The sequence below is a fragment of the Melanaphis sacchari genome, unplaced genomic scaffold (genome assembly GCF_002803265.2).
Source record: "Melanaphis sacchari strain LSU unplaced genomic scaffold, SCAv2.0 Contig11_pilon_pilon, whole genome shotgun sequence".
NCBI lineage: Eukaryota > Metazoa > Arthropoda > Insecta > Hemiptera > Aphididae > Melanaphis > Melanaphis sacchari.
This window is the reverse complement of record NW_020270469.1, coordinates 4,287,866-4,311,621: the sequence shown is the minus strand read 5'-3', so window position 1 is coordinate 4,311,621 and position 23,756 is coordinate 4,287,866. Positions and strand designations below refer to the sequence as shown.

Below are 23,756 nucleotides of genomic sequence, written 5' to 3'. Positions count from 1 at the left end.
AATGTATACATTTTTTTTTTTTTTTTTTTATTTAGTACTTATATTTGAAACATTACAGCATAACAATTACAAAATTTGTATACATAATATGTTTATTTTTTTTACATACCTGGTAGAGATAGGTACTTATATTTTTTGGGCAACTCCTGAGTGCATCCCAAAATGTCCCTTAATTAATGTCCCGAATGCGTTCGGAATAAGATCTTGCTCGAGAGCGTCCCAAGAGAAAAAGGTCACTACTCTGACGTAGCCCAAGTGCGTCTCAGTTCATTTAGGGTTACCCAGGGTGCATCATGAGGAGGTGAATTGGTTTACATGCTAAAAATATTTGGTTATTTGATTATAATATTATAATATTTATTTTAAAAGTTTATTATTATATAAGTTTATTTAATTTTTTAGGGTTACTTCCATTTTTAAAATGTTGGGTTAATATTTAAACTATTTTTTTGGTTAACTTTTTAACGCCACCATTTTCACATAATCATATCTAGAGATTTGTTTAGTTTTGTATTTTCGTATATTTTCTTCAACGAATTTAATATTTTTATCATTAACTGATCTCAGTTTTTTAGGTATTGATAGATGTTTGTATTAAAACTTATGTGTCTATTTGCATTTTTTAAATATTTCTAAGAAGGAATATATGATGTCCGGATGAGGTGTGTAAAAACATGAATTAAATTTAAAATGGAAGCTTTCACACGCATTTGTTGTTTGTTCACTGCTACTGTTCATTTTTACCCATGTTTGAGGAGGGAAGTCTGAATGTGGGATCAATATAATTGTCTGCGAGATAATCCATAAACTGATTTAGTTTTTTATCATCAGGCTTGGTAGACATAAAATTCTCAGTAAAACTTATTTAAATATTGTGTTCATTTAGCACGGGTAATCTAAATATATTCTTTAAAAACTGTTCTATTTCTGATACATCATAAATTCATAACAATAATCAATACCTAAATCAAAATTCTGTACTTTACGCCACCATGCTTGTCTCAGATGAAACCGAAAACTTTTTGTAATGATATCTGGTCAAACATTTTTTGCACCCATATGAATAGATTTTTCAAAATCTGCGTATAAAATTTCGAGGTTAAAACATAAATTTAATTTTGTATATTCATTTTTTAATGCCAAAAATACGAAGAATACGATTCTGTTTGTTTATTATTCAATAAAAAAAAAAATACTAATGGTATATAATTATTAATTACCATTATTTAAACCTTGAATGGTGAAAATTTGTAAAAAAAATTTTGGACAGTTCTTAAATGTATCATCTACATATATTGTTTTTACGGCACATAAAGTGGTTAAATTCTTTTTACATGAGAACATAACAAAGTTTTTATTGCTGTCATTCACCGAAATAAATGTTTCATTATCAAATGTTTTAATTTCTAATGAATTTAGTGAATTGTGTGCGTCTTGAATATCAGTTGATTTTTTGGGTAGTATTAAACGGCGAGCAGCATAAATCCCTTTTCGAATACAAGATATGTCAGTCATCGTTAAGAAATCTGTTTTTTTTATTTTTTAGTTCCAAATGAATTAATTTGAGTGGACGTTCACAAAGTTCTTCTTGAGCTTCTCGTTTTACAGAGTTCCTTGTTACTTGTCTCATTATTTTTCCTTCAGATTCTATTTCATGACTAGGATCTAAATTACTATCAATAATTGTCTTCTCACTCATATCTGTTTTCATATAAGTAGCACACATTTTGTTTCCATAGCACCATCGTTTTACATCACCATTCAACATTTTATGAAATATCATTTTATATCCATCAATAATTTTAAGTTCCTTACCGTGTTAGCTGATCATACTTGACAGAAACGAAATCGACATCTTTCAAGTGTATTGTACATAATTAAATATATTTAAATAAAACTGTTAATTGCTTACACGTCAGTGTTACTACACGTCATACTGCACGTGGTAGTCAATTGTCAAAGACTAGTTACGAATAGTAGGTTTCTACGTATGAATTAAAGTGTAAACGCAAACTAACACAGTGTAATATTTTTATAAGTTATCAATATTGTTAAATAATAATATTTTTAGCAATAATATAGCAGACGCACACGGGATATACCAAAGTTATTTGCGATAAATCGCGAATGCAGTTGGGCTATTAAAAAGGTACGATATGATTAACGGAACGCCCATATTTTTTTAAATATTTTATACACTAAAATATTAATAGGTATGTAATTTATTTTGTTTAGAGAAAAAATGATTTTCGAACCAACTGTTGTGTATTTTAAGTTGTTGGCTCAGCTTAGCTGTAAAATTATTTAAAACCGGTGTCTTTCAATTTGTGTCTGGTGCACTTAATGGTTTTAGTAGATTTTGCGGAAAGAGTGAGCGGAATGAGGATGAAAATGAAATATTTATAACGTGATTAAAATAATAAATTACAAATATCTAACAGCATTTAGTGACTCATATGATTCGATTGTCGAAGAACCACGAAACATAAAAATATTGAAGATCCGATATTATACATTATACATGGTATGTAAAATGTATACATATATATATAAATAGAATTTGCTAATACATTTATTTTTTTCTTCAATAATTTAGTTCTTAAAATACTGATTTTTGAAATTACGGTATACTTGAAGATAATATTTTAAAATTTTTGAGATTTATTGTAACTTAAAGAACATAGTATTTAAGTAGGTACATTTAAAAATTTCAAAAATATGAATTTGAATAATCATAACACTCCTTAAATACTATAAAAATTGTAAGAATTTGAAAACAGGGAGGAGAATGAGCATACTTGGTAAATTGTCCTGTATATTTTATACAATATCTATTAATTTTTCAACAAGACAATATTGACTAAAACTAGATTTATTTCTAGTTACTTAATAAAAAAAAAATTGGTAATATAAGTGTTTTATTAATTTTTATAATAAAAATTTAAATATAAACAATGATTTATTTTTAAAATAAAAATATTAAATTATATTATAGAAATTTGACTAAAATATTATAATAATATGATGTCTTTATTTCCTTAAATTTATTTATGCTAATATACATTCGTATAAATATTTTCTAATTTAACATATTTTGATAATAATCATTAATCAACATTATTGCTAAGGTTAACAGTACATATTATGTTTACAGTGTTGGTACACTATATTAGAACTTGAATAAATATATATGTATATATTAACTATAAATAATAGATAATATTATATACTATATAGTAATACAACATACAATTTTTTTTTAAATTTTAAAATCGTGTAATTAATACATATTTAATATCACAGAAATTTCAGAAATATAAAAACGAGTACCCGAAATAGGGTGATAAAATGGAATTTGATAAAATATTATTTACCATTACATTATACTGTACCTATATACATTAAAAATAATCCAGTATTGTATAATGTGTGTGTATATATATATGAATACATACATATATAGTTAGTGGAGTTAGTTCACATGAATGATGTAGACTTAATGATTATAGAAACTTGTTTCTTTATCTTAAAGTTTATAAAATACTATTGCTTAGTGTTAAACGATTAAAAAAATAAATCAATACCTTATGAGACACATGGAATCACTTTTAAAAATAAAAACTAATGTACAAATCATAAGGCACGACTGCAATATGTATTTCCTCGCTGTGTATTCTTGTTGGAATTATAAACCATTTAGAATTTTTTAGACCTCTCCAACGAATTCAGCTTGTTTTACTGTGTCGGGTAATTTTTGATCTTTTGTTTCAGGGAACAAGAAAGCTAACGCCCCTGCCATAAACGATATGATTCCGAACAACATAATCGGCACGTATGTTCCAAAATAGGCACTCTGCGAAACAATATTTAAATAATTATTATTTTCTGATGTTACAATGTTAATAATATCATATATGTATGTTTTTTTTTTCATTAAACTTGACTATTGAAAAAAAATTGTTAAATACATACCAACAGTGTCATCTGTGGAGCGAACATAGAACCCATTCGACCAAACATAGAAGCTATGCCAAATAGTGACATACGTAGTTCGGTGGGAAACATCTCTGCGGTGAATACGTACATGGTGTTAAATGACATGGTGATGGCGTACTTGCTGCTCAAGAACAATATCAGTTTCACCCACACATAATCTATAAATTTATGATACATGTATTTCATAGCAAAGGCCATACAAACATAAATCAGATAAGCGTATTTTTATAAATCTGAGTATGTGTAGGTACGATGAAACAACTAAGTTTATTGGAACCTTATTAACGTAGTTACACGATATTTTAAGTTCTATTATTGAAATAAACATTTTATTGTTTAATAAAATCAGAGAATATTAAAATTAATATTTTTTTTGCAGTATCATTTAATTGTTCTAGCTCTTTAACTTCATTTATAGTCGAATGATAATAAACTTATTTTACCAATTAATATATTTAATATTCATTAATGATTTTTAAAATGATGAGTGTATAAACGACAATTTTATTTATATAAGCCTTAGATAGGTACTTAATTGTTTTTTGAATAAACAATTTTATAAAAATAGACATTAATTGAACAACTGACATTTTTTTTACGAAGTTACTAAATTTAAAATATAACATAAAATGCATTTGCTTTTTTAAATAAAGAAAATATATTATACAATGTTATAAGATTAAAAATAAACTTACTTCAATAAAATGAATTTTAATTTATAATAAATAATGTATTTATATATTTTCATATTATTTGCATAAGGGTTAGTTAAAAATTATAATATTAACTTAAATTCTTATACGTTTCAATAAGATAACATTTTTACTTGTGCGTCGGCCCACGTGCATCACATTTATATATTATTTATTACAGATAACATGCAGAGGTATTTATAAAATAAAGTAGAACAAGAAACTGTTTAAAATTAAGTGATTGCTTACCGTTGTTTACCATGTTAACCGCAATACACCCGATGCCACTGAAGATGAATGAAAGCGCTTGGGTATTTCGTCTGGAATAGTGTTCCATGAAGTACCACGATGTCAAAAACGCTGGTACTTCTACAGCGTTTACAAGCATAAAGTTCAAGTATTTGTTACCGGAGAACTCTACAGAAGTTAATGAGAGGCCGTAATAAACTAACGTAATCGTTGTCCTGAAGTCATAAAAATTATACCAAGATATTTAATCTCATAAAAACGATAAAGTTTAAAGCATTAAATAATTTATAACGTAAATATTTGTATAATTTATTCGTATATATTATATATTATATATTTATAGATACTCTACCAACCAGCAAAACGAACAGTTGATCAGTCGCAGGAAAATCTCTTTTGAACTAAATATTTTACTTATTAATTTAACACAAGACAATTGGCTTTCGTCGGGCTGAAACGACATCGATAAACATATCATGTTAATTTATTATTTTAATACGGCCGAGCATTTTAATATTTTAATGTAATTACAATTTATAAATTATTGTGCGGGGATATAAATATTATATAAATTATCATTACTGTGTTTGTTGCTTCGGCATTGGCTAAGGTGTTGGCGATCAGTGCTTCTTTAACGCTAGATGGTAGTGTTTTGCCATTGGATTTGGCAATTTTGGACAGTACGTTAGCCATATCTTCGATTCGATTTTGGGTTTGAAGCCATCGCATAGACTCTGGTACATACCTATATACAACGGCATACAAACAAATGTGTTTAAAACGTTACATTTAATTGAATATGTATAGATATTTAAACTTACCAAGCATATCCTAAAATAAGTAATCCAGGTAAGTAAAGTACTCTAAGCATTATTCGCCAATCGAGAATCATGTATGCTGCAAAGCCCATGATAACCGCACCCATGGGATAGAAACAGCCCATCAAAGTACTGACGGTAACCCGCGATTTTGGGCTCACTAATTCTAGACCTTAAATATAAATGTTGATATTTTAGTGTATACTTTTTGATGTTGAGAAGTTTGATTTTTTCTAACTAAACCAAAAGTTTAATAGCTTCGTTAGGTTCAAATATTTTCAATTTTTAGTAGGCAACAATTCATAGCAACACTAATTATATATATAAACTTATATTTTAATTACAGTCAATCTAGTGACTATAAATAATAATTAATAAAATACATTAAATATTATATATGCATATTTACAGTGTATGGTCACACAAATCTAATTTAGTAATTAAAGATATGTATTTATTTTAGAAAATATTTTATAATTACGAGGATTTTATTTCTTACCTAATACAAATGTGGCTGCATACACTCCACTGGAAGCCATGGAATCCAAAAGTTCAAAAAGGAGGAATGAGTAATAATCGGCAGTGAAGGACCGGGCGGTGCCAAGTATGGCCGATGTAACTGATCCTATAATTAAGATAAACTTGCGTCCATACCTTTATATTTATAAAAAAAAAATTATATAATTTAATATTATAGAAAATACACCTCAATAGAAACAATATGAAAAATAAATACACATAAAATACATCCTAATTATAATATAGTTTTTTTTTCTTATGCATGATTTCAATTTATAATGTAAGTACCTACATTTTGCCACTGACTGTCCAACTGATTCGAAAATTGTATTAACAAGTATTTTGAAAATTAATTATATACAACTGAAAATTGATTTTTAAAATTTGCCAATAAATCATTATAATATTATAAGCTAAAAATAATTTCGGGCATGGGAGAGTACTTCACGTAGCCCTCTAATTTTGTCCGATCAAATATTGATTATCGGATTTTAGAATTTACAAATAATGTCAATTTTGTTTTAAGTTTTTATTTTTAGTACATATTCCACCTGTACCAAAATCAATGACTATCATGGCGTCAATGAATAGAAAAAATAAATTATTTATTAGTTATAAAAACATTCTATAAACGTATAGTTGCTTGCGTGTCTCTATTTTTTCAATCAATAGGAAAAAGTTGTGAGGCTACGTGAAGTAGACCCCCACAATAGTTTTAAACTAATAATATTTTAATAACTTATTTGTGAATTCTCAAAATAAATTTTTAAAATATTATAGTACAATAATCAAATTGATCTGACAAGCCGGAAGGCTAATTTCCCGGACAATGATTTTCGCGAGATTGTATAAATACATCATGATTTTTTTATTTTTTTTTTTTATAATAAATTAAGTTTAAGTAGTATTATCATTTTAATACATTTATCCATTTATTCCATACGGAGAATCAGTGATATGAACTTGATCCAGACAAATAATACACATAATATTTAAAGATAAACAAAGACTGCAATAACAGATTTGTCTACAAAAATTTCCAAAACAATTATAGTACTATCGTGTTCTGAAGAGTGACGCGACGAAAACATATAACAGGGGTGGTCAAACTGCGGCTCCCTTCATAGGCTCATATGGTTCGTATTATATAATGGGATATAGTCATTATTATATAAAAAAAATATTTTAAATATAAATTTATGTATTTGAAGAATTATAATATTTTATTAAATTTCAATTTACAGAAAAAATTTACAAAAAAATAGTGTTTTTGATGTAATATTTAAATATGTATTTATTTTTATTTTTAATTATTAATTTATATCATATATTGTTTTGCATTTTATATATTTTATTATAATTGATATCTAATTATCTTATTTAGGATAATAATATACACACATTAATATGAACTTTTTTTTTCATTTTAATTCTTCCATATTTATTTATATATTGGGCAGCACGAAAGTTTCTTCTTGCTGGCCACCCTTGGCATATAATATAACCGTTAAATAAATCAGTTGAGTGAAATGTGATTTAAAATTTTTTAAATTTAAAAGTTTTATGAAATGCATGAATACTTTTCATGTTTATAATGATTATATATAGGTACTTTATAAATAATAATGTTATTCTCACTTGTCTGAAATAAATCCTGCTAAAGGAATTCCGATAAACTGACCAATGCTGTTGACGGTTCCCACCATGCTGAGTTTCCATTTATTGTCTTCACACATAAGGCCAAACTGTGTAGACAAAACAGTATTGAGAAATTGAGAGTTTTAACGAAAAATTATACGATTAAGATCATTAACTTACGTCGTTTAATATCGTTCTTTCCGTTTCATCAAATACCCATTTGTTGCACTTCTCTTTGGAATTTACATCGAATGCTTCGAAATTACAAGTGTCATTAGTAGAGGAGACAGTTCCATTTGTAGTTGGCTGGTAGTGATACTTTAGACATTTGTACGGCTCTATGGTCTTTTCGTTAAAAGGTACTACCCGCTCTAACCAGACCGGTTTGTATACTGGATTTTCGATATCACACTGCGGGATTTCGCATCTAGAATAATATTACAGTTAAAATAATAATATATTATTTATTTATTTTTTGGTTTCTAAAAAAAAGTTATACGAATTACTATTTGTGTTACGTTTATTATCTAAATATATAGAGTTATAACAGAAATTTTGCAAAACATTATATATATATATATATATAGGTACTATAGCGCTAATTTAAATTTAAAATAACCATCAATGACAATTCATTGTATTCTTTAAACGTATGTTAGGGTGAAAAAAATTACAACTACACTATTGTTCGAATATTATGAGAGATCCAATACGATATTCTCTATAATTTTACTATCATAAGAGAATTAAAAACATTTCCTCTTATTAGTAAATATTGATAAGGTTTTACTCATATTTTCAATCAATACTGTAGATTCTGCTTTTTGGAGCATCGCTCTATTAGTCCACAAAGTGTTAATAGATAAGCTGCATAAAGCTTTCTAATTTGTAAATAATTATATTATTGCTTTTTTAGTTCTAATCTAGAAAAAAAAATATAATCTCTATTATTAATAAATTGTAAATTTTAATCTACGTTTGCATATCGAATTGTTGCTCATAATATAAAACTATAAATTATACCTAGTACTTTATCATAATTAGAGCTCGAGTTTTGTAGCAAATGTTTTTTTTTTAGGGGAGTGTAATAGAAAGATAATTATTATATATAAATACGTTTTGAATCGTTTTGATTTCAATAAGGTAAACATTTTTTGCTTTTTCTCCTATTTGCTTCTTTTTTCTTAATTTTTACTTATTTTTCTTGAAAATTTAACATATTTATAAGTTATAGAATAAAAATTAAAAATACTATATTATTATTTTTAGAAATTATAAAACCGATGAAAAAATCAGTAATAAATGCATGAATGATAAAATAACTATCGCTATTGTGCCGAAATTTTATAGCTTTAAAATTATCTGAATTATATCTGCATATCAATCAGTGAGGTATGGTGTTCTAATTAATTTTACTATAATCGTTATTAACACCCAATAGGATGAGTTTTAATGAAAGTAACTTGATCAAATATATGATCGTTAATTCCTTTTTTAATATTTAATTTAATGCATAAGTTAACTTTGTTTTTTAGAATTAAATTTAATAAATGCTTTTATTTTGCTTTTTTAGCTACTTAAAATGCTTTTTTAAGAATTATTTAAAGTTGAATTGCATGAAGGTACTAAAAATGCCTATTCAATGCGCCTGGTTACAAAATAATAAATATAATATATTATTTTTTATATTTAACATTTGTAATTTCACATAATGACCATTACGTTGTCAAACATGTTTTTTTTAGAATATTATATTATATTGTGTATACCTAATTAAGTAGTCCAAAAATCTAACTCTTCAAGAAGATATTCAAATGCATTATAATTACAATACAATTGGTAATATTTACTAATGCGTATTTTGTTTGGAACATTTATAAAAACGCATCAAGATTGACAAATTAATCATTTCTAACCTTGCACATTAATTAAGTATATGAAGTTAAATTATTTAATGATTGTTACGTTATTCAAATGCATCATTTCTGTTGTGTTTTTTAAATATAGTTTTTTTATTGATAGTTATTAGGTAATAATGAAGTAACTAATACTAATGTAATATATCCTTATATTAATTTAATATTCATTATGGATGTAAATTTACTATTTGACTTAATAATTTATAATGTGATATGTTTTTTTTTAATCAATTTATTTTATTTATTTTGTTTTTACAAGAAAAACTAAAGAAATAATATATCTATACAGTAGTAGTGTAGGTACTACATTTGGTAAATAGTTTAATTGAAAAAAGTCTGAGTGAATGTAAAAATTAATTCATTGTTGCATTATATGACAAAATAATACCTTGTATTAGGTTATAGAAAATTCGTTTTGTTGTAGTGCATTTCCTAAAAAACTTTTTAATAAATTAAAATTTATGTTGTTTCGAGATAATTTATGATTTTTAAAAATTGTTTTGTTAGCATTCAACTAATTTCAAATATTCTATAATATATTATATATATAATACTAAAAAGAAATAATAGAAACGAAATCAGGAATAATAAAATAATAAAGCAAATGAAATATATTCAATACAACTTACAAGAATACAATATAATAATTTTCGTATGAAAATCAATTTAAATAATTTCGGAAGTAAAAAATGATTTATTTTTATTTAAGGATTTATATATCATTAGTTTATCACTAAATTACCCAAAATTTGTAAACTTTTGCATTTAAAATAAAATTATTTATTCTATCTATTATATTTTATTAAATTATTTGATTTATTTATGTAATAAAAAAGGTAAGTTGGTAATTTTTAATTTAAAAAAATTTAAATTTTTTCATATAGATTTTAATTTAATTTATTTTCTTTGCAATGTAACGATGAAATTCGATTATAAAAAGTATACTGTCAACAAAATGAAAAAAAAATTCGTTTGTATGTATACGAAGGTTTTATTTCTGAAGGAATATATTGGTTTTACAATAAAAGTTTGGCTTTCAATATATATTTTTAATTAAACCCTGATAGTACTTTTTTAAATGTTACTTTCAAAATTTTCTAGAATTTCTTTAAGAAATTACAAACAGTTGTATTTTTGCTAAAAATGCATACTTTTGTAAACTCAAAATCTTAACATTTTTGGATAAAGTTAAGACACAAAAAAATGAGAAAATGTACGTGTTTTATCTTTTATCTTTTATTCTATATGCAAATAATAGTTTTGGTAATTATTGAATATTTTAAACATTTGGTTTTCAAATATAAATAGGTAGATATTAGGTCCTCTTTATATTTCTACTTAGTAATTTTTTAACGAATCAAACGATTTAATGCTCACCATAACATTTAAATATATAATACATTTTAGTATTAAATGCTTAAACTGAAGTGAAATAAAATAAAATAACTAAAAATGAAATTATACAGATTATTTATTCTTAGTTATCACTTGTTTACTTATAACAGTACTGTTCTATAAGAGTAGTAGCAGTAGCCAGTAGCACTGCGTTAAACAATTTATGTATATCACTGTGCTATTCAATTAATTTCAATCATATAATATTATTATGTAGCTATTAAATTATTTATTAATTCATTTGACAGTTATAATTCTGTTATTATTCAAGTATTTTATAATAATGTAACATTAGTTCGTATGTGCGTAGCGAGGATGTGATAGAAAGGCACTTGCTTATTCCAAAAAAAAAGCAAGCTGTGTATAATTCTCAAAATCAGCGATAGTTTAACATAGGTATAACAAGCACTATTTAGAGGTAATTCAGTACATCAAGAAATGTAAAGACTAGATTGTGATCAATAATGATGAAGAATTGTTTGGGTGGTAAGTTAAAATATATTTTTGATATTAATTCAAATGATATTAGTTACACAAAATGTAAATTATTTCAGATTTGCATTATTTAATTGTATGCATGTAAAGATAATTCTAAAAAAAAAAGGAAGAATTGTTACAAAAAATGCTAAACAAATTTAGTGAAGAATCTAGACAGTTGGCTTTGTTATAAATAGTAATAAGTATGATAAATAAATAAAAAAAAGTGTATAATTTGTGTAATTTATTTTTGTCTTATCTTCAAACAATTTTGCCCCCCCTTCTTACTGATTAAAACTTAGCTATGCACAAAGTACTTTGTCTAGCAAATATGGCTTTGATTTTTGATGATAATATGCATTACAGACTACAGTAAAGACAAAATAGATTAATATTTCAATGAAACTTAACAGTTCCATTATACATTATAATCTATTATAATTCATACTGATGAGTGATTTTTTTTTTTTTTTTGATTTTTAGTTTAAATTTATTAGATATTTATCTATAAAATCTATAAAATCAATAATATTATATTAAAACTAAACATTTATATAATATTATAATATATAAATTATTAAATGATTACGTACTAAGGTAGAAACATGTTATAATTTAAAGATAATTCGTAGTATTATTTTGACCCGATCATAGTCAAATTGAATAATAAAAATAATGAGAAAAAGTACAATAAGAAAAAATCTTTTAAGTTTACCTGTATTTAAGGTCACTAGCTGTAATAGCGTAACTAAGCGGTGATATGTTTGAGTACATGAGCACGAGCCCCATCAGAGCACAGACAGTCACTTGATATGAGCCCAATCCAAAGTTGCTTAAGATTTCGTCTAAATCCATTATTTCTCCGGTGTTCACTTCTTGATACTATACACGAAAAAAAAAAAATTAAAAAAATTTTTACAATCATTAAAGATTATGCACTTAAAAAATAGTCAAGCGTTTAAATAATAGTATGTAGAAAGGCCTGTCATAAAATTAAATAGATGATTTAAATAAAAAATAATTATTTTTAGTTGGATATAGATTTCAGTTAAAAAATAAAAAATAATAATAGTTAATAATAGTAATTGACTAAAAAGAGAAAAATTGATTATAGGTAGAACAAAGATTTTATATATATTATTTAATATACGTAAACAATATGACAGACGATATTGATTGTCAAAATATATTTTCTCGAAATAAATACCAATAAAAATGATTTGAAACGGACAATACTCTAGATTTAAGTTACTGTAAACCATATTGTATTCAGTGTACTTAAAGAAAATTTCACACAGTAGATACAATTCAAAATTCACAAAGTAAGTACCCAATATTTTATTATTATTCACATTTATTTTCAATTTTTTCAAACCAGTCATTTTACAATTAGGTAATTGTATATTGAGTAAATTTTAAAACGTATAATTTAAAATAATTTTTTTTTTAGTAAGCTAGCCACTATCTTATCAATACATATGGGCATATGGCATAGAAGATTTTATATATTTTTTTAGTTTTTTAAACTTGTGTAAAAATATAACATAAGATATTACATTTGATAACTTATTCACCACAAAAAGATAATTCTATTTATGAATATGTGACTATGTATAATTATTGTAAATAAAAGCTTATATACACTATTAAATTTTAATCAACTAAAATGCTAAAGAAGAAACTTCAATATCTTTAGATATAACATAATATATATTAAATTATAATTTATATTATGCACTTAAACACGACGTGCGATATCACTTTATTTTATTATCAGAACCGTTACACTCTCATTCATACTGTAGTACTGTTGTATAATAGGTATAGTAATAATATAGTTTATGATTAATGATTATATACTTATATACAATAGAAATAATGATAACTAAATAAAAATAATCGGTGAACAATATGCTGTAGAGATTTCAATGAAATGATTTATTTTGTTTTACACTGTTAAAATTATATATTATTTAACGATATGAGATAGAAATTATAATACAGCAACGCCGCTGGTGGTAAGTACCTAAATATAATATTAAGGATTAAAATATAGGTAATATATCATCGTTGATTTATTTCATACTAATATTCGATGATATAATACAATATTATTCAGATACTAGGTAGATTACATTAGACTAAAAAAGTGTGTATTGAAATGCGTTAAAAAAAAATTTTAAAGTTTGTGTAGTACGCCTGTACGTTGTACGTTCATTGTTGAACAAAAGTGAAAATAATATGTATAATAATGTGTTGAAAACGCAAACAAATTAAATTTAAAATGTATAATATGTTATTATATATGTAAACATATTTATATGTATGAAAATTGACAAATTAAAACGTATAAAAATAATACTAATGAGTAAATAAAACAATCAATTAATTTGAAAAGTTGAATTAAAAATATATTGCATCTATATGTATTACGTATAATATTTATAAATTATATTTTATAATAAAAATGGGATAAATAATATTAAAAAGTCAAAAATAAAAATTCCCAATATTTCACAAAATAAATAAAAAAACAAACAAACAAATTAAAGAAAAATTGCAAAACCAGTTTTTAACGAAATTGATTTTGACTTTTTTTTTTTTGGTGCAATTTATAAACTAATAATCTTAGATAAATAATTTAAGTTTTTAAAGAATATTAATAAAAATATATATATCCATTATTATTTATTTCATTAGGCATTAGTATATATCATGATAAACAATTAAAGAATGTAAAACTATTTTCCTACCACTCCAATCACCTTATCATTTAACTTACAATTAATCACTTAATATGGATTATAAGATGTAATGATTATGACTTTTCAAATAAAATGTTTAGAATATATTTTTAAAGTTTACATTAATATAACATGTATGATTAATCATTATTGACATTTTATCAAGTAGCTACATGATCACATATTACGCGCATATTGGATAGAGTTATAAAAAATCTATCATTAACTCTGTTGATGTTGGCAGATTTTACTATTTGACCTACCTACATAGTATATATACTATATAGTCCTCCGATGGAATTCACGTTTGAACTCTCACTAAATAAAACGATAGATAATTAAAAATAAACATGATCATTTTACAAGTAGATCAATTAGTTTTTTTTCTCGAGTTAACATATTCAAATATTATGTAATATTTAATTTAATGTATATAATTTCCAGCGCCAATGAATCGGCAGAGCGTATTTCTGCATAATACACACATTTCTGAAGTGAAAATCACTTTTATTATATATTTCATATTTTTTGTGATCATTTTTACGTAATCTAATTTGTATAATACGTATAATTTATAAAGCTGTGCAAATTGTCGTATTTATTTAACATTAAAATTTTTAACAATGGCTATTATATTTTGACATTTATACTTACAGGAGTTTTATTAAAAATAGTTTATATAACATTTAACTAAATCGATCAGAAAATTTTACTAGTAAAATAACAGTCAGAAAAAAAGTTAGTCATTTGTGACAGTGGACAATGGAAAGTTAAATATCTAAATTTAATGCGTTTTAAAATTTATAATTTATAAGAATAACATTTATCAAGGCCTTTTTTGTCAGTTAAGGGTGAGAGGAAAGCTAATAATTACATTACTTAATTATGAGAATAAAACATGGCATGGCAGGCTATTTAATTGATTTGGTGGTTACTCATTTAAGAACAAGGAATGAGAGTGACTTAACTTTGTCAATATCAGATAGTAACTAGTGTGCAGCCACTCAATTTATATGTAAATCATGAAATTGTCCAAACAATTTACAATTAACGTAAAAATTTGATTTTTCGAAGATTGATTTGCCAAAATATAAATTCTATAATATACATTTATTATGATAGTTATATAACTGAAACATGATTATTTGGTGCAATAAAATTATTAAAATAAAGACATTTTTAACATTTGTTATCTAATATTCCAAACTTAAAGAAAATGTTAAAGTTATATTTGATCAGTATTATCTATCTAACAATAACTGTACTACATCGTTACAATTACTTAAAATATAGATACAATGGTGTAGATTTAGTAGTTTTCGGAGGGAAGCTAAGAATAAAATAAAACAATAATGTCAAACAAGTATTAAGAAATAATTTATACATGACTATGACATATTTTTTAGCATACGTTTTTGTTAATTATACTGTTGAAAAAACGCCTAGGTATTTTGTCGTTTGGCAAACAAATAACAATTATGTGTTATATCTTCTGCAAGTTTTACATACTATTATAATGATAACTTTTTTTGTTAGGCAGTTACCTACTCTAAAATAAAATTACATTAACTCTAAGTGTTAAATCTTAAACAGTTATATAAACACGATAAGCAACATTACAATAATATAAATTTCTACTATAACAATACAGATAATTTTTCCACGCAGTATACACTGTACACATTGATATAATATTATGTGTTATAATTATTTTAGTGTCATCCTAAACGAATTTGTATCAAGATAAATAAGTTTGACTAAATAATTATCTTGAAAAAAAAATCATAAAAACAAGTTAGATCAAACGCTAAGTAACCTGTAACCTAAGAAATTCCACACTTCTAGCAGAGTGCAAAATAAGTTTTAGGTTATTTTTCAAATTTTTTTGGAATTTATATATCCACAATATACAGTATACACTCTGTGCATAATGCGTGTAAATGTTATTTTACTTGTCAATTGTTAGATATTTATAGAACAACGATGTTGACCTTGATTTTCTTACAACACTCGCTCGTAAAATAAGTATGCGTTTCACGTATTTGGTCTTAAAAACCGCAGTTAAAGGAAGTATCTTAAATAATCAAAATAATAAAAGAAAAATTGCGATTGCTGTTTAGCCATCATATTGTATACAAATATCGCATAGATGTATGTTTCATCGCTGTCAAAATATTATAACTTATCTCCGAAAAAAAAAATGAGTTTTATACATCAAATTTTACAGAAAAAGAACACATAATATAGTGAAAATACCGCGTATAATACACAAAATTCAAAGAGAATATAAACGTTGAAATATTATCACGAATATCTATTATCAATATTATTGTCAAAATACATCCTATCTCTGGGTTATCATTTTGAAGATAGGTAGTATTGTTTTGCAATGACGATTTAGTAATAGTGAAACATAATACTGCATTGTGCGACGTAATATAAATCTTAAGTGCATTTTTTACCACGCACCTCACTCGTTACGGTACAAACATAGGTTTTTTTCCATCTACTACGCGGTCGCTCGAAAAAACATTATCAGAATATCAGCGAAAAATCTCTATTTATATTAAACTGAGATCAATAAACAGATACTATGGTAAGGGGGAGAGCTGAAGTCCTTTGTTACGCTAGAAGTTTTTAAACCCTTACCAAAAATAAATAAATAAATAGTTTATTCTGTCAAAAACACTTATAAATTTTAATATTAAGGTGATGCCACACCCTAATGTTATTGTTTCTGTCTTACAAACGCAAAACATGACAAATTTTCATTCAGTAGATAAAACCAATATTCTGTGTTTAGCTTAAATATTATTAGAGTGAAATGATCTATTATCAAACTTTAAGGTAAAAACATTATCTGTGTTCTCTTGTTGGTTTTTATGATACTTTAATTTTTAATTTTTTTTAGTCAAAAATTTTACTTATGTCTGACGATAACATATAATAATGGATAATTTAATACAAACAAAGAAATACATGGCATTATCGATTTTTGTAAAAATGATTCAGTAATTATCAAAAAAAGTACAACTAAGGAAAAAAATAAGTAAATTTTACGTCATTACAATGAGAATAATACGAAACGAATTTGTACATTAATAAATATAATTATTTTAGTTTAGGAATTATTTTTTCATCATAATCATCGCCAAAAAAGCATGTACCTTTAAAATCCGAGCTTTAAATTTACATGAATTTGAAAGTGGAATTAAAATATAAATATATTATCATTTGTTATTTGTTTATTTACATTTATATATATATATATATATATATATATATATATGGTATATCTATACTCTATGTGTGGGAGGTAAAATTGATGTTGTTAGTCGAAGATCGACAGCCTGCGTAAATTTAATAATGAATAAAAATATCAAGTCCTTCCCATCCTCCGGACCAAATATTTACCGATGTTGCGATATTATTTATACTGTGCATACTATAGAGTGATGGATCTAGTAGAGTATATAAAATATATAATAGTATACATATTATCATAGTTCATAGACTGTGAATCTCCGGGTTAATGTTTTGTTTCGACCGACCGATCAGCGAACGACCGCCACCCATCGAGAACGAATGTGCTACTCAGTGCGTGTTCTTTAGCTACGGCAGACTTACATCTGCGACGACATGACATGTAATTATTATATTGAAGCGCAGCACGGCTCAAGGACGATTCTTAGAGATGATCGGCTTAACGTCTTATTATATTATTATTATTTATCAATGTTTGTTTGAATCGCACTTGAAAAAAATCACTGCCAAATATAATGTACTTTAATATTATTTTATTTACGCTTTAAATTATAGAGCCGTCTATGCTTTTTTCTCTACATTTTAGATCTTAGATTTTGAAGAATAAAAAATCTTCCGAGAATATATGTGTATTAAAATAATAGTGATATATTATTAAATTGGTAATTTAACGATATAATATGATTTTTTTTACATTTGCAGTAATTAAGTGATAAATGGTTACAAACGAACCATGCTTGCGCTCTGTGACTGGTATAATATACAAACTAAATTTAATTTAGATTGTGCGCTTCAGAGATTAATAAGTTTTTTGATTTCGATGCATATTTTCACTCTACATGATGCATTAATACGTATAGATACCTTACGAAATAATTTCAAATCTAAGATATATCTGTTTTTTATATATCTACCTATTTAATTTAAAAATTATCAACGTTATAGAGGCTCGAAACTCTTGCTCATTGCTATTAGAATGGCGATATACAAAAAACATTAAATTTTTTATCACATTTAAGTGTTCTATGTATGTGAGTTCTAAATAATAATTCAAGATAATTATATATTTTTTACTTATTCTTTTATAAAATATTAAATTTTTGACTTAATCCCATTCAGAATCGTTTAAGTATTATATTGTTTATCAACTGAAATTAAAATGTTTTTTAATACTAGGATATATACAAAAAACGGTGTTAAGTCTCAATATTCTGTTCGAATATTGAATTATCGTACTCTAATAACAATAATATATATCGTGTAAAATGTGTCGAATAGTAGAATATTGCTATACGTAATGGCATGTATACTATAAATTGTACAGACTACAGGTCTATAAGAAAATTTGATCGAACTATTGCCTAATCATAATATGTATAAAATGGATACCGGCTAATGTTTAAAATAATAATAACGAAGAAATATAAGATCATGTATAAATATATATGTATTTACCTACATGGGAAATGATTCATTACTATTAATATACTATTATACTATAAAATTTGACTTTTTACACACTTATTGTATGAGAAATCATAATATATTATGTATTTTAAACAATCTTAAAACAAGTTTTATTTATTCATTGTTATAATTAAATTATACCTATGAGCCTATACGACATAATAATAATGATATGCATCCTCGAAGTAGGTATGGTTATATTAATATTATAATATTATAATTTAACCTAAATTATGATTCAAAAACTATAAGTATATATAAACGAGTTGAATACAAAGCAATTGTTGTATTAAGGTGTAAATTATACTGGCAGTATATAAATATTTGTAATCATGTCACACCTAAGTTGTTTGAAATTCGTTAAATTTCAAAAAATAAATAATAATAATAATAATAATGTGGAAATAAAGCACTAGTAGCTTGAGTGGATGGAAATTCGGGGTCATTTGTTAATTATTTTGGCGCCTGTGTGTTATGTTTCACAGACCGTTAAATTGAAATACAATAGTTGTGGAATCAGCTTAGGTTCACAAAATCCTAAGTAAAAAAACTACATGCGTTTAATTAATTTTATTATAACCATACATTTAAAAAAATTAAGAAACGTATAATTTAGCTCAATTAGTTTCTCATTAATACAATTCTGAAGGCATACACATATCTTATGTAAACATGTAAGATTCATCAACTATCTAGTACTCAAGTTGAGTGTTTGAATATCGTAATAAATATCAATAGCAATAGGATTAATTTTCCGATTACTTGTTAATGCAATGGTAATGATTTGTGCGCTTTTTTATTTTTAGGTTAATTTAATGAGTACTATAGCATTGGTTGTAAATACTACTGTTTTTAATCAATGGTACTATTAAAAAATTCAAAAGTGTATATTTTGATAAAAAAAAACAAACGAATTATACGTATAGAGAGTAGAGACTATTATATTATAATAAATATGAACATATAAACTTAAAATTTTTTGAATAATTTATTTAGTTTAATATTATATATTATTCTACTAAGCGCATGGCGAACATATCCGTCGTTTGTGTGGAATTTAATTGTAAAATTTAAAGTATATTCATTTCTGTTTAGTTAATAAATTAAATAAATTGAAATTATTTAATTGTATAAAAATTATAATAATTGATACTGTGAAAATAATTATAAATTATTTAAAAATAAAACAATATAAATTGCGGCAAGATTACTTCTGTACCTATTTAGTGATCAAAATCCAATTCGACATTAAAATTTCTTTTAATTTTTAATATTTTTTCATTATTATTTATTGTTTGAAACTGGTATATTTTCAATGTATTGTTCAATAATACATATTTACATATTTACATATTTATTGTAAAAATGTAAAATATTTAATAATAATATTACTATTATATAATTGTACAATAAATATTTAAGTAAAATTAATATATTATGAAAGAACGCAATGTATCGTTTGTTGAGTGATCTGCGTACATATTTTTGAATTAAGAGAGTGCTTTTATTATTCCACTAATATCATGCGAATAGGTTTTGCTTTTCGAAAAACGAGTTTAAATACATTCAAAATTCGGTAGGTGCTTAATGTATAAATCTATCTACAAAAACTACTATCTACATGTAATAATATTTCTATGAATATTACAGCTATAAAAACACGTTTTCTATTCACTAATCAAGTAGAAAATAATTTTGAATAGACATATAACATTTTTCATAAATAAAAAATTAATTAAGATGAAGAAATGTTATGGCTATTTATGAATAATTCATTTTTGAAAAAAAAATAATGAATGATACTGTTTATAGTGTATTTATGCAGAGGGCCAAGGTCAGGAATATTTATGAAAATATTACAGTATAATCGATAGCGTTATAAGTTTCGAGATTTTACTTATTCGTATCAGGTATGATGATATATTGAGTTCAATAGCCACATGAAATATTTTTTTACATTACTAGTTTTGAAACATATATTTTTAATAGTTTCACTATCTTCTGCACAAATGCTGTTTTTCTGCAGGCGTATTATGACATTAAATGCGTTATACGAGTATTCAATACAAAATAAACCACGTGGCGCAGCAACTAGAATTTTTCACAAGGGGAATATAAAAAAAACTATTAATCTATTATCACCGCAATACAAGAAAAAAATCTTTATATTATAGTTCAAAAACCAATTACAAGATGCAAATCTAGAAAAATACTCTCACTTTTGGTATGAAAATGTCCACTTTAATATTCCAATTATTTTACCTATAAAAAAAAATGTAATCGATAGAATTAAAATTTTAATTTTTGAATAACTTGACATTTGAAAAGTTCAAAAGTGGGGAATTTGAACTTAGATCTATCTTCTTTGGTGATCATATATTTTATATTTGGATGTTCCGTATAGTATACTAAAAAACTCGCACTATTATATAAATATTTGGAGGACGTTCACCAAATACTCATATACTAGTTTAGTAGTATTTTTTTTTATGATTTAAAAAGGTCGGGTGATAAATGTTGGAAATGTTGACATATATTTTACAATATTTCATAAAATTAAATTTTACAATATAATTTATTTTTCAAAAATATGATTTCACAATCACTATATAACCTAAATAATACGGTACCTAATCAAACTTTTGTTAGGATTGGTTGTTATATCTCATTTACGAAACATTAATCTAGTAGTTAAAGAAAACAATTATTTACACGATACTATAAATATAATAAGAGTCTTTGTGATTCGTTTTTTTTTTACCCTAATTTCAAAGAAAGGGAGGGTTATATCAATTGGCCTTTCTACTATTGAATTATGATAATGCAATAATAACACACAAAGATAGTATTTAAAATGAATTAAAATTAATATCAATTATCATTAAAAATATAATCATTTACACGGTTATCAACACGTACAATATTTAAAATTAAACGAATTAAATGTATAACGATTAAATAAATTATTCTGGTACAAAATGAACCTTGATGATGATATTATTGGTTTTAAACTTGTTCTTAAGAATGTTTTTAAGAAGTTTAACATAAAAAAATAAATGTTTTTACCATGTGTTATTAATTTATAAAATTGCAATAGCTTTAAAATTAATAAAAATGCAACAATACACATAGGTTTAAAATTCTAACTATTCTAAAGTTAAATTGTTTTAACTTAATTTTAAGTCTGAGATATACTTTAGTGCAAAACATTTATTTATTAATATTTATAACTAAAAAATATTGAAAATTTTTCAAGCCGAAATAAACACTTTTTCACTATATTATATAGAATATATTTCTCAAAAATCAATTAAGATTTTTAAAGTTTGACAAACTCGTTTAATTTATCATATCCCACCTAATAAAAATTCCAATTAAATTCTAACTCCATTGCTTATAAATATGTTCATCGTTATACACAAACAACTTTAAATGAAGGTATGAAAGCCAAGAATTGTTTTTCATTTACGTTTGTATTAATTGTTATTTTGAATGTAATTTTTTTAACATTTCCCAAGCAACTCGTTTCATACACAATGATTTACAAGGTATTTTTATAAATATATGAGTTTATATAAATGGATAAGACTGGTATATAGTTGACAAATCTGGACTTAAATATGTTTTATCGATTTCTAACATATATAAATTCAATTTTCCAGAATAAATCGAAATGTTTTATCGTATGCACTTATTGATACGACTTTAAATTGTATTGATTATAATGGATATTCGATTTCTTTTCAAAACAAATCATGTAATGTAGCACACACTCATTGCATCATGATAAATCTAAAAGCATGAGTATTAAGTATATAGACTATGATTATATGAAATACCTACCTAATTCATTTGATTTTGTCTTGGGAGAACGAGAAATGATATTAAGTTCGATATCTATTAGTTTAAAGTAATGTTACATACATAATAAATTATTGATGTTATTATGATCTGTGAGTATTTATTTAAAAAAAAAGTGAATGTCGAAATATATTTTTAAATTTTATGTTACACAATATATGAATAACATCGTTGAAATTTAAATAGTGAAATATATAGTTATATATATAAAATCGCATTGTACTTTTAGTGTAGCTTTTACCTATATCAATTAATTTAAGATAAATAGTTTATAAATTATTGAATAATTACATAAATGTATTATTATGAAACAAAAAACAGCTAAAATATTTGTTGATTTGAATCATCATGTAAGTAAATATTGTAAAATCAGATTAATGCGTAATTCATTGTATATTCTAAACCCCAAATACTAGATTAGATTAGATGTTCATAGATTAGTAATTGAAAATAGTGTGAGTAATGTTAGCATACAAACGTTTAATTATAATTTATAAAACATGCTAAAAATTATTATTTATAACAATGTAATTAATTGTATTAGATTTTTAATTTATATAAAGTACGATTTTATTTACGTCGTTGTGATATACGAAAATCAAGAAAAATGCCAATCCACAAATCATAATTTTTAATATTCTTTTTACGCGTGTATTAAAATGTGTACGATGCTCATTTATAGTCAATAATATTAATGTTATTTTGTCTTTTAATAAT

The 23,756-nt window shown here is 24.4% G+C and overlaps 1 protein-coding gene across 2 annotated transcripts in view; it reads right to left on the bottom strand.

Moving 5' to 3' along the window:
- Window positions 1-3,574: 3,574 nt before the first annotated feature.
- LOC112604414 (solute carrier family 22 member 21-like) overlaps window positions 3,575-23,756 on the bottom strand; it is a 30,509-nt gene continuing 10,327 nt past the window's right edge. Inside the window, exons 2-11 of one of the 2 annotated variants that reach the window (XM_025353448.1) lie at window positions 12,419-12,585; window positions 8,093-8,339; window positions 7,913-8,019; window positions 6,255-6,409; window positions 5,759-5,927; window positions 5,520-5,682; window positions 5,294-5,388; window positions 4,938-5,152; window positions 3,973-4,154; window positions 3,575-3,853 (exon numbers count right to left, since the gene is read on the bottom strand). In XM_025353448.1, coding sequence (XP_025209233.1) covers window positions 3,707-3,853; window positions 3,973-4,154; window positions 4,938-5,152; window positions 5,294-5,388; window positions 5,520-5,682; window positions 5,759-5,927; window positions 6,255-6,409; window positions 7,913-8,019; window positions 8,093-8,339; window positions 12,419-12,585 — 1,647 coding nt within the window. In that variant the 3' untranslated portion in view covers window positions 3,575-3,706. The remainder of the gene's footprint in view (window positions 3,854-3,972; window positions 4,155-4,937; window positions 5,153-5,293; window positions 5,389-5,519; window positions 5,683-5,758; window positions 5,928-6,254; window positions 6,410-7,912; window positions 8,020-8,092; window positions 8,340-12,418; window positions 12,586-23,756) is intronic. The other variant, XM_025353449.1, reaches the window with a different exon arrangement.